The sequence below is a fragment of the Lipotes vexillifer genome, unplaced genomic scaffold, assembly GCF_000442215.2.
Source record: "Lipotes vexillifer unplaced genomic scaffold, Lipotes_vexillifer_v1.1 scaffold584, whole genome shotgun sequence".
NCBI classification, from domain to species: domain Eukaryota; kingdom Metazoa; phylum Chordata; class Mammalia; order Artiodactyla; family Lipotidae; genus Lipotes; species Lipotes vexillifer.
This window is the reverse complement of record NW_006783036.1, coordinates 1,452,134-1,466,168: the sequence shown is the minus strand read 5'-3', so window position 1 is coordinate 1,466,168 and position 14,035 is coordinate 1,452,134. Positions and strand designations below refer to the sequence as shown.

Here is a 14,035-nt window from a genome sequence, read left to right as displayed (position 1 = left end):
CACGACCCCGTGTCCCCTGCATTGGCAGGCGGACTCTCAACCACTGCACCACCAGGGAAGCCCGGCAGGTGGATTCTTAACCAGTGCACCACCAGGGAAGCCCTTTTTATAAAGTTTTTTTAATGTTGCTACTAGAAAATTGCAAATTTCATGCATAGCTCACAAATCTATTGGATGGAGCTTGGAGTATTCACTCTCTGATTCTCTCATGGGGCGGAGACTGCCCCTTGTTTCAGTTACTGTTCCCCGTGTTAGCTCCCCAGCTAGATTATGAGTGTTAAAAGTTTGACACCATACTTTTCTATTTTTTTTATCCCGTTATAATGCCTGCTACTTAGTAAGTGCTTAGCATATAATTAACTGGTGAAAAGCTACCAAGTCAAGGTTTTCTTTAGCCACAGTTTATTTGTGCCTTATTCTTCTGAGGATTGGTCAAGTAAATTATTTTTCAGTTTATTTCATTATTATGATAGTTCACTTGCTATGCCAATAATAAGTGTTTTATTACAAGTGAAACCAATTTGAACTTAAGCATATGAACAATAATAGTTCCCCTTCCCTATTATTCATATTTTTGGAAACGTTTTCATAAACTCAGCTGCAAAAGTCGTATCTTTGATCTGAACAGTGTGAGGCTGTTCTCTTGCTTATTTATTCCTGTTAATCCCTATATGTCATTTTCCTTATCCTTCTAACAGGTTACTGTTCTAACATTTTTTAATATATTGTCATGTGTGTACATGTATGTGTTCTTAGAAGTGTATGTTTTGTACTTTGTGTAAATATTGCATAGTCTCATCTATGCATCGAATCTGTTGCTTCTAACTGCTGCATAGCACTCTGTGCTATGAGTCCTACCACATTTTACCTACTTGCTGGGGTAGACTACCTGCCGCCTCCCCCCCTCCCCCCATGCAGTGCAGCAATGAATATCTTCATACATGTCCCCTTGTGGAGCTGTGTAAGAATTTCTTGGGGATGTGTAGCTAGGAGTGGACCTCCTGGGTCACAGGAAATGTCAGACAGTGCCAGGTTGCTCTTCTGGATGGCTCTATCAGCCCACCCTCCCGCCAGTAGTGCACAGGGGTTTTTGTCTCCTTGGTTCCTCCAACATTTAGAATTATCCAGCTTTCTAATTTTTTTTGCCAGCCTACTAAAGTAGTTTAATGTGCTGCTTCATTATTAACTTGTGTTTCTCTATGGTTTTTAGTATGTCTATATATTCCTTGGCTCTGGGGGCCTTCTGTAAATTGCTGCTTTTCCTTTGTCCCTTTTTCTATTTGGTTGTTCTTTATTTCTTGTAGATTCTTAGGTATTCCTTGATTTTCTAGATATTAATCTGATGTAGGTTTTAGACATTGCATGTATCTTCTGTCATCTTTCTATAAGACCCTTATTGGACAGAAATTCTTAATTTTGGTGTAACCAACGTTTGCCTTATGTTTGTGCTTTTGAAGTTTTGCTTAAATGCCTGGCTCACAAGGATATATTCTCTCACATTTCACATTAACCTTTTATCATTTTACTTTTCACATGTAGGTTTTTTAATCCCTCTAGATTAAAAGGGAGCCTGCCTTTTGTGTATGGACTTAGGTAGGGCTCTAGTTTTATTTTTCTCTGTAGACTGATACCGTGAACCAGTTTTCCCACTGCTATCCACTCAGTGGTCCATCCTTTCCCCACTGGTTTATAGGATTGCTTTCATTGTATCTTATGTTCCCATACATTCATGTCTTTTAGCTTTGTATTTTGTTGCATTGGTCTGTTTTTCTGTTGTGCCGATACCCTACAGGTTTTCTTTTCTTTAAAAATTACCGTGGCTTTGTAATATATGTAATCTACATACCTTTATATGTATCTGTCTGTTGAAGTTTTTATTTTAAAATAATTTTAGACTTAAAATTGCAAGATTAGTACAGAGTTCATGTATACTTTTCACTCAGGTTCCCCTGATGTTAACACTTAGATAACCATGGTGCAGTTATGAAAACCAGAAAGTTAACATTGGTCTGATACCGCTAATGATGGCTGCAGAACTAATTTGAATTGTCACCAGTTTTTCTCCAGCGTTCTTTTTCTGTTCTAAGTTCCAATCAAAGATCCCACAATTTAAGTTTGTCTATTGTTTTCTCAAAATTAGATTAAGGTTATATATTTTTGGCAAGAATGCCACAAAAAAGATGTTGTGCCCCTCTCAGTGCATGCTTTTAGAGGGTGCAATGAAAGAGATACATCTTGTTACTGGTTTTAACCTTGATCACTTTTCATTTCTGAACTTTTTTTTTTTAACTTCTTTTTCAAGGCTGACCTGGCAGCCATGATATATTCGTCCATGTACACTTTAGAGTAAGTTTAAGATTACTCGTAAATTACTGGCTGGAAATTTTAATTCATATTGCATTGAACTTATTGATTAATTTGGGTAGATTGTATAATATCTATCTAAGAGTATAGAATTCCCCTTTATTCAGAGTATCTTTTATGTCTTTTATTAAAAATTTAAAGCTTTCTCCAGAGAGCTCTTATATATTCTTAAATAAGTTACTTTCTACCTACTTTTTAGTTTTTATTGCTATGATGAATACTTATTTTTAGTTAAATTCTGTGGTAGGGTACTACTGGTGTAAGGAACTGTAGTTATAGGTTGATCTTGCACCTTGCCAAGCTCTCTCTTGAGTTCTAGTGGTATTTCCAATTCTTTTGGTTTGCAGTTAGATCATATCATCTACAGATAATGACACTTTTTTCTCTTCAAGTTTTTTGTTTTTTTTTTAAATTTATCTATTTTATTTATTTATTTTTGGCTGCATTGGGTCTTCATTGCTGTGCGCGGGCTCTCTCTAGTTGTGGCGAGCGAGGGCTACCCTTTGTTGCAGTGCGCGGGCTTCTCACTGCAGTGGCTTCTCTTGTTGCACAGCACAGGTTCTAGGTGCACAGCCTTCAATAGCTGCAGTGCATGGGCTCAGTAGTTGTGGCTCGTGGGCTCTAGAGCACAGGCTCAGTAGTTGTGGCGCATGGACTTCACTGCTCCATGGCATGTGGGATCTTCCGGGACCAGGGGTAGAACCCGTGTCCCTTGCGTTGGCAGGTGGATTCTTGACCACTGCGCCACCCGGGAAGTCCTGTGTGGTATATATATACCACATCTTCTTTATCCATTCCTCCGTCAATTTAGGTTGCTTCCATGTTCTGGCTATTGTAAACAGCTCTGCAATGAACATTGGGGTACAGGAATCTTTCCGAATTGTGGTTTTCTCCGGATATATGCACAGGATTAGGGTTGCTGGATCATATAGTAGCTCTGTTTTTAGTTTTCTAGGGAACCTCCATACTGTTCTCCATAGTGGCTGTACCAATTTACATTCCCACCAACAGTGCAAGAGGGCTCCCTTTCTCCACACCCTCTCCAGCATTTATTGTTTGTAGATTTTTTGATGATGCCCATTCTGACCGGTGTGAGGTGATACCTTTTTGTAGTTCTATGGCTCTTTTTTATATAGACACTTTTTTTTTTTAACATCTTTATTGGAGTATAATTGCTTTACAGTGGTGTGTTAGTTTCTGCTTTATATATATATATATATATATATATGTATATATATATATATATATATATTGGTTCTGTCATTTGCATAATTCCAGATAAACAAATGACGAAAGCGGTGACTAATAGTTATTGTGATACTGCTTTAATTATTTCAGTCCAACAAAATGATAACATGTCATTCGATCCTAGACCCTTTTTTTTTTTAACATCTTTATTGGAGTATAATTGCTTTACAGTGGTGTGTTAGTTTCTGCTTTATATATATATATATATATATATATGTATATATATATATATATATATATACACACACATACACACACACACAAATATATCGACACATTTTTAAAGAAGAACTAATATGTATAACATAAAATGGAGTGCATTCACCATTCACTTTTCTTACTGCCTCTTACATTAGTATTGATATGGCTCCTGTAACAGTTTAGTAGTGCTTTGGCTGCAAGTAACTAAACCTTATACGATGGCTTAACCAAATAAGGGTTTATTTTTCTCACAAAAGAAGTCTGGAGAGCTTCTAGCTTTGGTTCAGCAGTTCAGTAATAGTGGAGCTGGTGGTTTTTAAAAATATTTTTGTCTTTTCTCTCACATTTGAGACCTTAACGGCTACAGGGTAGTTTATATAGCTCTAGTTGTTACCGTTGCATTCAAGGCAGGAGAAGGGAGGAAGGGGCTGTGCTAGTGTACCTGTCTCCCTTTATGAGAAACAAAAAGTTTTCCGAGGACCCCCCAGTAGACTTGCCCTAATGAGAACTGACCAGAACTAAGCCATATGCTACCTCCAGCTACTAGGGAAATTTGGGAAAACAGGAATTTCACTGGCCATATTGCCTCCCCAAATACACATCTGGCTTCTCTTAGAAATGAAGAAGGGAGGAATGGATATTGAGTAGATACCTACAGTATTTGCTCCATTCCTGAATATTACCTGGCAACTTAAATGTATTGCATTAAACAGAAGTTTTAGTTTGAAAATGAACACTTTATGGATTTGTTAACAGTGTCCTCTCTTTGACTTGTTTCTGACTAATTTTTAGTAGCACTGCCCATATTCTAGTTTTCATGGTGGATAAAGTGGTTCAGGTCAATTCCTTGAGAAGAAGGATCAGGACTCCTTTAATCTTTTTTCTTTTTTTTTTTTTTGGCTGCGTTGGGTGTTTGTTGTGCGCAGGGTTACTCTAGTTGCGGCGAGCAGGGGCTACTCTTTGTTGCAGTGCACAGCCTTCTCATTGCACTGGCTTCTCTTGTTACGGAGCACGGACCCTAGGCGCACGGCTTCAGTAGTTGTGGCATGCGGGCTTAGTTGCTCCGCGGCATGTGGGATATTCCTGGACCAGGGCTCACACCTGTGTCCCCTGCATTGTCAGGTGGATTTTTAACCACTGCGCCACCAGGGAAGTCGCTGGACTCCTTTAATCTTTGAGATTAAACAGCTCTGAGTGCCTGTTGTGTGTTTAGTGCTGCCACAAAAAGTGGCTACTATTATGTAACCTTTTTTTTTTTTTTTTGGTCCTCAGGTTTATTGTCACCTTAGGGAGAAAAAAAATTCATGCATGAAGTAATTGGCTAATAGTACAAGAATTCAAAATTATTTATTAAAATGCTAGGAAATTTTTTCTTCTTTAGGGCCACTGATGGATGCATGGGAAAAATAAAATGAAGACCAAGAAAAGGCAATTTAATTTGCTTCTGTTTGAGAGAATTTTTTTTTACCTTTTTTTTTTTATTTTTTTTTTTTTGCGGTACGCGGGCCTCTCACTGCTGCGGCCCCTCCTGCTGCGGAGCACAGGCTCCGGACGCACAGGCTCAGTGGCCATGGCCCACGGGCGTAGCCGCTCCGCGGCACGTGAGATCCTCCCGGACCGGGGCACGAACCTGCATCTCCCGCATCGGCAGGCGAACTCTCAACCACTGCGCCACCAGGGAAGCCCTGAGAGAATTTTTTAGTTAAACACATTAGATTTTAAAATTTCAGGACTCTATGTATCAAACTAAATATACTAAGTTCAATAACTGTTGGAATTTAACAAACATCAGATATTTCAATCTGTTATATGAGTTTACACTCTTAAGAGGAAGTATGGGTTTCTTTTGGGTTTGTATTATGATTATTTATTTGCATAAGGGTGTATTAGATTAGGCTAGGTTATGCTGAGGTAACATACATGACCAAAATCTTAGTGTCTTAACACAGTTTAAAAAAACTGTCAACTTCATTGACTCCATGAAGAGTGATCCCCATTTCCAGGCCATTTGGTCCTGTGACCCTCCATCTTTGGACAGTGCTCTGGGTTCAGGAGAGGAGACCACAGGGCTGGAGTCAAGCCCTGGCAATAAATGCTTCAGCATGGAAATGACATATCACTTTCACTCATATCTCATTGGCCAATCTTAGGCACATGGCTATTGGGAACCTCAAGTGAGGGGTGTGAGTTTCTTTGGGAAGTCAGTGTATTGTGGTGGATAATTGTCTACAACAAAGTAGCCAAATAGAGATAGACACAAGCAGAGTACATGGAGAGCCCAAAGGAAAAGAAATTCTGATGGGATGCAGGGAGAGTCATGGAAGGCTTCATAAAGATGGTGACAAATGAGTCAAACATAAGGGAATGAGTAGGATTTTCTTAGGTTTGAAGAGAAGAAAGGGCGCTCAAACTGAGGGAAGGATCATGCTAAAGAATAGTGGATGATGTAGCGGGAGAGGAGGCATGGATTACATCACAGAGGGCCTTGAATTCATTTAACATTCATTCAGCAACAATGTATTGCACAGCTACTATGTGCCAGGCACTGTTCCAGTTTCTGGGAATATCTGATAAGGAACAAAACAGGAAAAGATCTCTGTGTTCTCCTGCAGGTTACATGCTAGTGGGTGTAGTGCTAAGGAGTTAGTTTTTATTATAAGTAGATCGGAGAGTATGCAAAGGTATAAACTAGATGCCTATGAATTTTAAGTTTCTGATATTTCTATTTTACATGCAGAAGACAGTTGATTTGCATAAAAGTTAATATTTTGTCTGTTTAACTGTACCTCACTCTATAAAACTTAATACATGAAGGGCTGAATTTATAAAACATATAAATTAGAAAGTGTATGTTTGCATTTAAAGAGCTCTTTTGACCAAAATTTTGGATAGCAGTATAATTTTTAAAACTATATTTTCATTGCATAAATAGTAAAACCACTTGACATATACCTCATGGGAATAGGGACTTTGTTTTATGCACTGCTGTTTCTAACACTCAAAACAGTGCCCAGCTCATATTTATATAACATCTATTATACAGGACTTCCCTGGTGGTGCAGTGGTTAAGAATCTGCCTGCCAGTGCAGGGGACATGGGTTCGAGCCCTGGTCCGGGAAGATCCCACATGCTGCGGAGCGACTAAGCCTGTGTGCCACAACTACTGAGTCCGTGTGCCACAACTACGGAAGCCCACGCGCCTAAAGCCTGTGCTCTGCAACAAGAGAAGCCACTGCATTGAGAAGCCTGCGCAGCACAACGAAGAGTAGCCGCCATTCGCTGCAACCAGAGAAAAGCCCGTGTGCAGCAACGAAGACCCAATACAGCCAAAAATAAAAATAAATAAATAAAATAAATAAATTTATTTTAAAAAATCTATTATACATTATCATTTGATAAATATTTGAATGAATGAATAGAAGAAAGAAATTTGGGAGATAAAAATTTCCCGTAATTTAACCATGTGAATGTTACAGTGATCAGTATTTTGATATCATTTATTTAGTCATTCCAATATTTATTAAGTACCTGTTATATGCCAACTGCTAAGATCTAAGGAACAATAAATTACTGTCCCTGTTTTTATGAAACTTACATCTAGTTTGGAAATAAACATAATGGTTATCAAAATGTTTTAAAAACTGTACTCCAGCTGATGTATAAAAATTTGCATTACAATGTACCTATTTACATAAAGCCTTAGTGTAATAACTTAGTTTTTTCTTTAATCAAGTCCTCATTTATAATAGGCTATTTTTTAAATAATTTTTTAAAATTTTATTTATTTTATTTATTTTTGACTGCATTGGGTCTTTGTTGCTGTGCACGGGCTTTCTCTAGTTGCAGCGAGTGGAGGCTGTTCTTTGTTGTGGCATGCTGGCTTCTCGTTGCGGTGGCTTCTCTTGTTGTGGAGCACAGGCTCTAGGCGCATGGCCTTCAGTAGTTGTGGCACGCAGGCTCAGTAGTTGTGGCACACGGGCATAGTTGCTCCGCAGCATGTGGGTTCTTCCCGGACCAGGGCTCAAACCCGTGTCCCCCGCATTGGCAGGCGGATTTGTAACCACTGAACCACCAGGGGAGACCCTATAATAGGCTGTTTTATAATTTGGAAATTAGAATCTTTTTGTTATAGGAACGGAGTTGTTTAGATTTGTAACCAGTTTGTAAAAGTCTGTTTAACCTAAAATATACATTTACAGTAAAAAATATAGAAATTGTTGTTTGCAATGCAGTATTATGTGATAATTGAATAAAACAGAAGAGAACCTATCCCAAAACCTGGTACATGAGGGACAGAGATTTACTTAGAGGAGTATGAAAAAGTAGATAGAAATTAACGTGGACATTCTGAAAAGGACATCTTTTGAGGACTTAAGTTGATGGCACAAATTCTTAAGCTTTTACTGTAAAATACTTGTTTTTCTGTTTTCCTTGATATGAGTGTGTTACAAAGTGTAGTTTCTTACGTTTATCACCTAGAATCAGGCTTGTTTTGACCTATAGGGAGAGAGAGAGAGAGAGAGAGAGAGCATGAGAAACCAGGGACATTTTCCTGGACAAAAAGTTGGAAAAGAGAAAAGAATGAAAGAGGTTGAAAGTGTCTTTGTAGAGTGTCGTGAGAGTGAGAGGCCTTCCTTGAGCAGGAAGGAGTTAGCAGCCATAAAAAGTAGGCAGTGGGGTATGGCATCCTTTGGGCACTAGGGGAAAGGAAGCACTAGGCAGCTGGCTGCTTGTAAGTACAGAATTGTACACATCAGGCATTTGTATCTCTCGTACCTTTATATTTAATATGGTCAGAGGCATATATGATTTGTTTTACCGTTATGGAGTATATCGAGTACTGTATTCATCTCTTCAACAAATATTTGTCAGGGACTACAGAGTCTGGCTGTGTCTTTAAACACATTGTTTTAAATTACTGTTAGCAGCATAGTTTAGAAAGCAGTTGGGAATCTAGGTTCTCTTTGAATTTCTCACTAGTGATGTGACAGTGAATAAATCTCAGGGTATCCTCATCTGGTGAATGGTGATATTAGCTGTTCTGCCTGCATCACATGGTGTGTTAAAGATAATATATGCTGGTACATTTAATAGCATATGAAAAAGTCAAGTTCTTTTTTTTCTAATTTTTATTGGAGTATAGTTGTTTTACAGTGGAAACGTTAAGCTCTTTACGACTGTAAGGCAGTCCTCTTTCTCTTATTTTATGTTACAGCCGCATATAGAAAATACCTCCTTTCTTTCTGAACACCCAGTTGAATTTCAACACTTGGTATTTCTCTTCTCAGCATTTTCTTGTTTTCCTCACAAATTTATATCAGGTGGGCAAATCCCTTTGAAGTGCTACATGTATTGGGATTAAAATTAAAGCAGTGATGTTTTGTTTCTTCAACTAGAGGCTCTTAAAACTTGTCAAGTACCGTGGGTCTCTCATTTCCTAATGTTTGTTGTATGTTTTATTGTAGCACACGTCACATGGAGACGGTCGGCAAGAAGTTACCTCTCGCACTGGGCGCTCTGGAGCACGGTGTAGAAACTCTGTAGCTTCCTGTGCAGATGAACAACCTCACATCGGAAACTACAGACTGTTGAAAACAATCGGCAAGGGGAATTTTGCAAAAGTGAAATTGGCAAGACACATCCTTACAGGCAGAGAGGTAAATACAAATTATGTTTGATTTCTGTTAGTACACTTGCTCTGTTTAGTTCCATGTGAGAGAAAGAAAAAGAATGTATATATTTGGGCTAATTAAACATTTTTTTAAGAACAAGAAGCTTATGTATTAATTATGTGGGAGTTCTTTTGCTTTCTCGTTTCTTTAAATGTTATAAAGATTATATTGAGTTTGAATAATCTTCTGCATTTAAAAAGAGGTAGTGTTCTTTTTCAGTGGTAAATGTATACCACCACAGTAAAAATTTTTAACTTCATTACAAGCTCATGGTGCTTGAAAAAATCAGTAGTGTTGTCTGTTTTTATAGATTTATCCTCAAGAAGTTTCTTCATCTCCCCAAATATTTTTCTCACAGCTTATGTTTGATAGGTTATTGTGCAGGAAGGCACATGCTTTCCTAATTTTTGTGATATTGGCTTTCTACTCAACCACATGCCATATTTATTAAAAACACTTCCATTAAAACTGCTACTAGGGGGACTTTCCTGGTGGTCCAGTGGTTGAGAATATGCCTGCCAATGCAGGGGAAACGGGTTCAATTCCTGGTTCGGGAAGATACCACATGCTGCGGAGCAACTAAGCCTGTGGGCCACAACTACTGAGCCTGCGCTGTGGAACCCACAGGCCACAACTACTGAAGCCCACGTGCCTAGAGCCGGTGCTCAGCAGCAAGAGAAGCCCACCACAATCAGAGGCCTGTGCACCACAATGAAGAGTAGCCCCCGCTCACTGCAACTAGATAAAGCCCACGCACAGCAACGAAGACCCAACACAGCCAAAAATTTAAAAATAATAAAAATAAGTTAATTAAAAACAAAAAACTGCTACTAGGGACTTCCCTGGTGGTCCAGTGGGTAAGGCTGCGCTCTCCCAGCGCAGGGGGCCTGGGTTCGGTCCCTGGTTGGGGAACTAGATCCTGCATGCATGCCGCGACTAACAGTCCGCATGATGCAACTAAAGGATCCCACGTGCTGCAGTGAAGATCCTGCCTGCTGCACCTAAGACCTGGCACAGCCAAAATAAATAGATAATAAAATAATTAATAGGGACTTCCCTGGTGGTGCAGTGGTTAAGAATCCGCCTGCCAATGCAAGGGGACACGGGTTTGATCCCAGGTCCGGGAAGACCCCACATGCCACGGAGCAACTAAGCCCATGCTCCACAGCTACTGAGCCTGCGCTCTAGAGCCCGCGAGCCACAACTACTGAGCCCACGTGCCACAACCACTGAAGCCTGGGCGCCTAGAGCCTGTGCTCTGCAACAAGAGAAGCCACCACAATGAGAAGCCCACGCACTGCAACGAAGAGTAGCCTCTGCTTGCCGCAACTAGAGAAAGGTCTTAGTGCAGCAACTAAGACCCAACGCAGCCAAAAATAATTAATAAATAAATATTTTTTTACGAAACTGCTACTAAACTAACTGCCTCCTCACATTCTACTTATGCAGTAGAGAACTGTTCTGCCTTTTTCTTTATTTTTGACATAGTTTATTGCATTTGGATCTTTGTACCTGCAGTTCCTTTGCCTAAAATACACTTCACCCTTTTGTACAGGAGTCACTTCTTCTGGAAAGTAGTCATTGACAGACTCGCTTTCCCCAGGCATGGGATTCATGTTAAAAATCCTGATACTTTCCTTAGATAGCATGTTTTACTATTAAAATTACATAAACAATTATGTTTTACTATTACAATTACAATTATGTTGGAATTGCTTATTTACCTGTCTTCCCCCTCTAGTCTATAGGGTAGACATCAGTACTTTATCATGTTTGGCACATATTAGGTACTTAATAAATATTTATTGAATGAATTTAATGTTACTTTTGAAGGAAGCTTTATAAAGAAATGCTTCCCATGTACCAAGGCCTCCTGATATGTGTGCCAAGGTGGTATTACAGATGTGCTATGGTACTGATGCCTGCAGCCCACCATGCTGAGGGCTGCTGGAGCAGGACCCACTCTGGGTTTGCTACAATTTGCCCTACAAATATTCTGATTTTCTGTGTGTGCTGGGACCTGAAGAAGGTTGGGGAGCATTGGTCTATGCTAACTGGAGTCTTAAGTAAAGACTGTAACTAAAAATTTGCCTCTTCACATTTCATCTCAATTTTAGTGACAGTTCCCTGGTTAAGACTCCTGGTTGTAGAGATGCCTGGACTGCTTTTGGAGTCAGTAAATAGCATGAATGGGTGCAGGTTTCTTTGCTGCCCTTGATCAAACATTTTTGAAATAAGGAACAAAACCTCTGAGTTTATTTCCGCCACCAATCTTGAGTGGTTGCTTGGCCAGTTTCCTTACATAGGTAGAGATGGTGGGTTAAAAGAGGAGTGGGACAGACAGACCCTCTCCCCTTTTACATAACATATGTGTGCTGGAGTGTGGCTTACCATGTTTATATCTAGTAGGTTCTCTCTCCAGAAATGGCTTGAATCTGACTAGATAGTGCGTAAATTAAAACACTTATTTTTTAAATTTGAAATAAACAATTTTATTCTTTTTTCCCCCTATTGTAGGTCTTAACCAGAATCATATAAAATGTAAACATTATAGAAATTCGTTATGTAGAAAATAAAATTCCGTAAACTTTCTCTCCTCAGGATCATTTTCAGCAGTTTGGTGTAGATTACCACAGTTTTTTATATACACTGTAACTTTTTGTTTATTTTAACAAAAAGGGACTCATGGGACTTAATGGTAATTTTTCTTAGCAACATACTTGATCACGTCTGGATCTTAGTGCTCATAGATCTGACATTATGTTTAATGGAACGTCATCTTCCAGTGTGTGCTGGCGCCGTAGTTCACCCCTGTTGGTGGGCATTGGGTGGTTTCTGATTTTTTTGCTATTACAAACATCTGCAGTGAACGTTCTTTAACATAACTTTCTGTGCTCTCGTTAAGAGTGTTTCTGTAGGATAAATTCCTAGAAGTGTGGAGGTCCTGGGTCAGAGGGGATGAATATTTGATACTGTAATAGGTACTGCTAAATTGGTTTTGAGAGAACATTTTACTGTTTTATTAGCCCTACTGGAATGAATGAGAGTGCCCATTTTTCTACACCCTTACTAACATTGTAGATAATTTTTGTCTATCGGATGAGCAATAACTCTATTTTTAAAAAAAGATTGCTTTTTCCTGATAACTACTTCGATTGATGATATTTTCGTATATTTGTGTCATTTTCTTTTTAAAATAAGTGTCCTGTTGTATATCCTTTATCCATTTTTCTTTTCTCTTTTAAAACTTAGCGATTTAAACATTTTATGTGTTTCAGACATCACTCTAATCAGTCTCATCTGTCTGGGTTTCATGTCTTGGTGAGAAAGGTTTACTTCCAGGATTTTTTAAATTGATTCTGTTTTTTCTTCAAATACTCCTGTGGCTGGCATCTGAATGTTTAATTCATTTGGTATGTATTTTGGGGGATTTGTGTGAGGTGCAGGGCTCTAATTTTTTTTCCCCTATGTGCATTACTGCTTGTCCCAGATCATCTGTTCTCTCCCCCCGCCCCATTTATTAAGTTCCCTTTTGTTTCTCTGATTTAATTTATTTAGTTTTGTACCCATATCATGGTGTTTTTATTACTGCACCTTTTGATTGTACATTTTGATTTTTTTGGAGTAGGTTAAGTCCCCTGCTGATTATTCTTATTTTTAAAAAATTTCATTGCTCTTTTTTGCAATTTACTTTGTCAGATGAATTTTATTTCATTTCATTTCATTCCATTTCATTACTTTGGTGGCACCATACAGCTTGTGGGATCATACTTCACCAACCAGGGATTGAACCCAGGCCACGACAGTGACAGTGCTGAGTGGTAACCACTGGGCCTCCAGGGAACACCCAGTCAGATGAATTTTAGAAATAGGTTGCCATGTTCTAAAGACAGCCTTACTGGAATTTTGATTGGATTAATTTTGATGAAATTAATTGAATTTATAAACTGATTTGGGAGACAATTTGCTGTTTTAATGATACCAAGTGTTTCTATCCAGGCTTATGAAGTGTGTCTTGATTTTGTTGTTAAGGTTCATAATTTTCTTCATCTGGATTTTGCATAGTTCTTGTTATGTTCATTCCAAAGTGTTTTATAATTTTTGTTGCTGTTGTGAATGGGGTTTGTGAATATATGGGAAGGCTTCCAAATTTGCATAACATCTTGTATGTGAGCACCTTTTGAATTTACTCTCATTTTGGATATCAGAATTAAGCAAGTTGATGTTATTTTTTAAATTATACATCATTTTTTCTTTTGATGTACAGTTGTATGAATTTTAACACATTTATAGATTGATGTTACCAGTACCGTAATCAAGATACAGAACAGTCCCATTACCTCAGAAAATTCCCTTGTGGTCCCTTTATGGTTGCTCCCTCCCCCATCATAACCTCCTGCAACCACCTGTCTATTCTTCATCCTCATAATTTTGTTTCTTTCAAGTCTGTCAAGTAAATGAGATCATACAGTATATCTTCTCTAATGCCTTTGAGATTGATCCAGGTTGTTGCATATAGTATTCTTACTTTGTTCTTTTTTTTTTTTTTT

General features: G+C 38.6%; 1 protein-coding gene across 3 annotated transcripts in view; it reads left to right on the top strand.

Annotated features, from left to right (window-relative positions):
• Window positions 1-14,035, top strand: part of MARK3 (microtubule affinity regulating kinase 3) — a 105,321-nt gene that overhangs the window by 10,283 nt on the left and 81,003 nt on the right. For all 3 annotated transcript variants that reach the window (XM_007455605.1, XM_007455603.1, XM_007455604.1), the window contains exon 2: window positions 9,279-9,470. In XM_007455605.1, coding sequence (XP_007455667.1) covers window positions 9,279-9,470 — 192 coding nt within the window. The remainder of the gene's footprint in view (window positions 1-9,278; window positions 9,471-14,035) is intronic.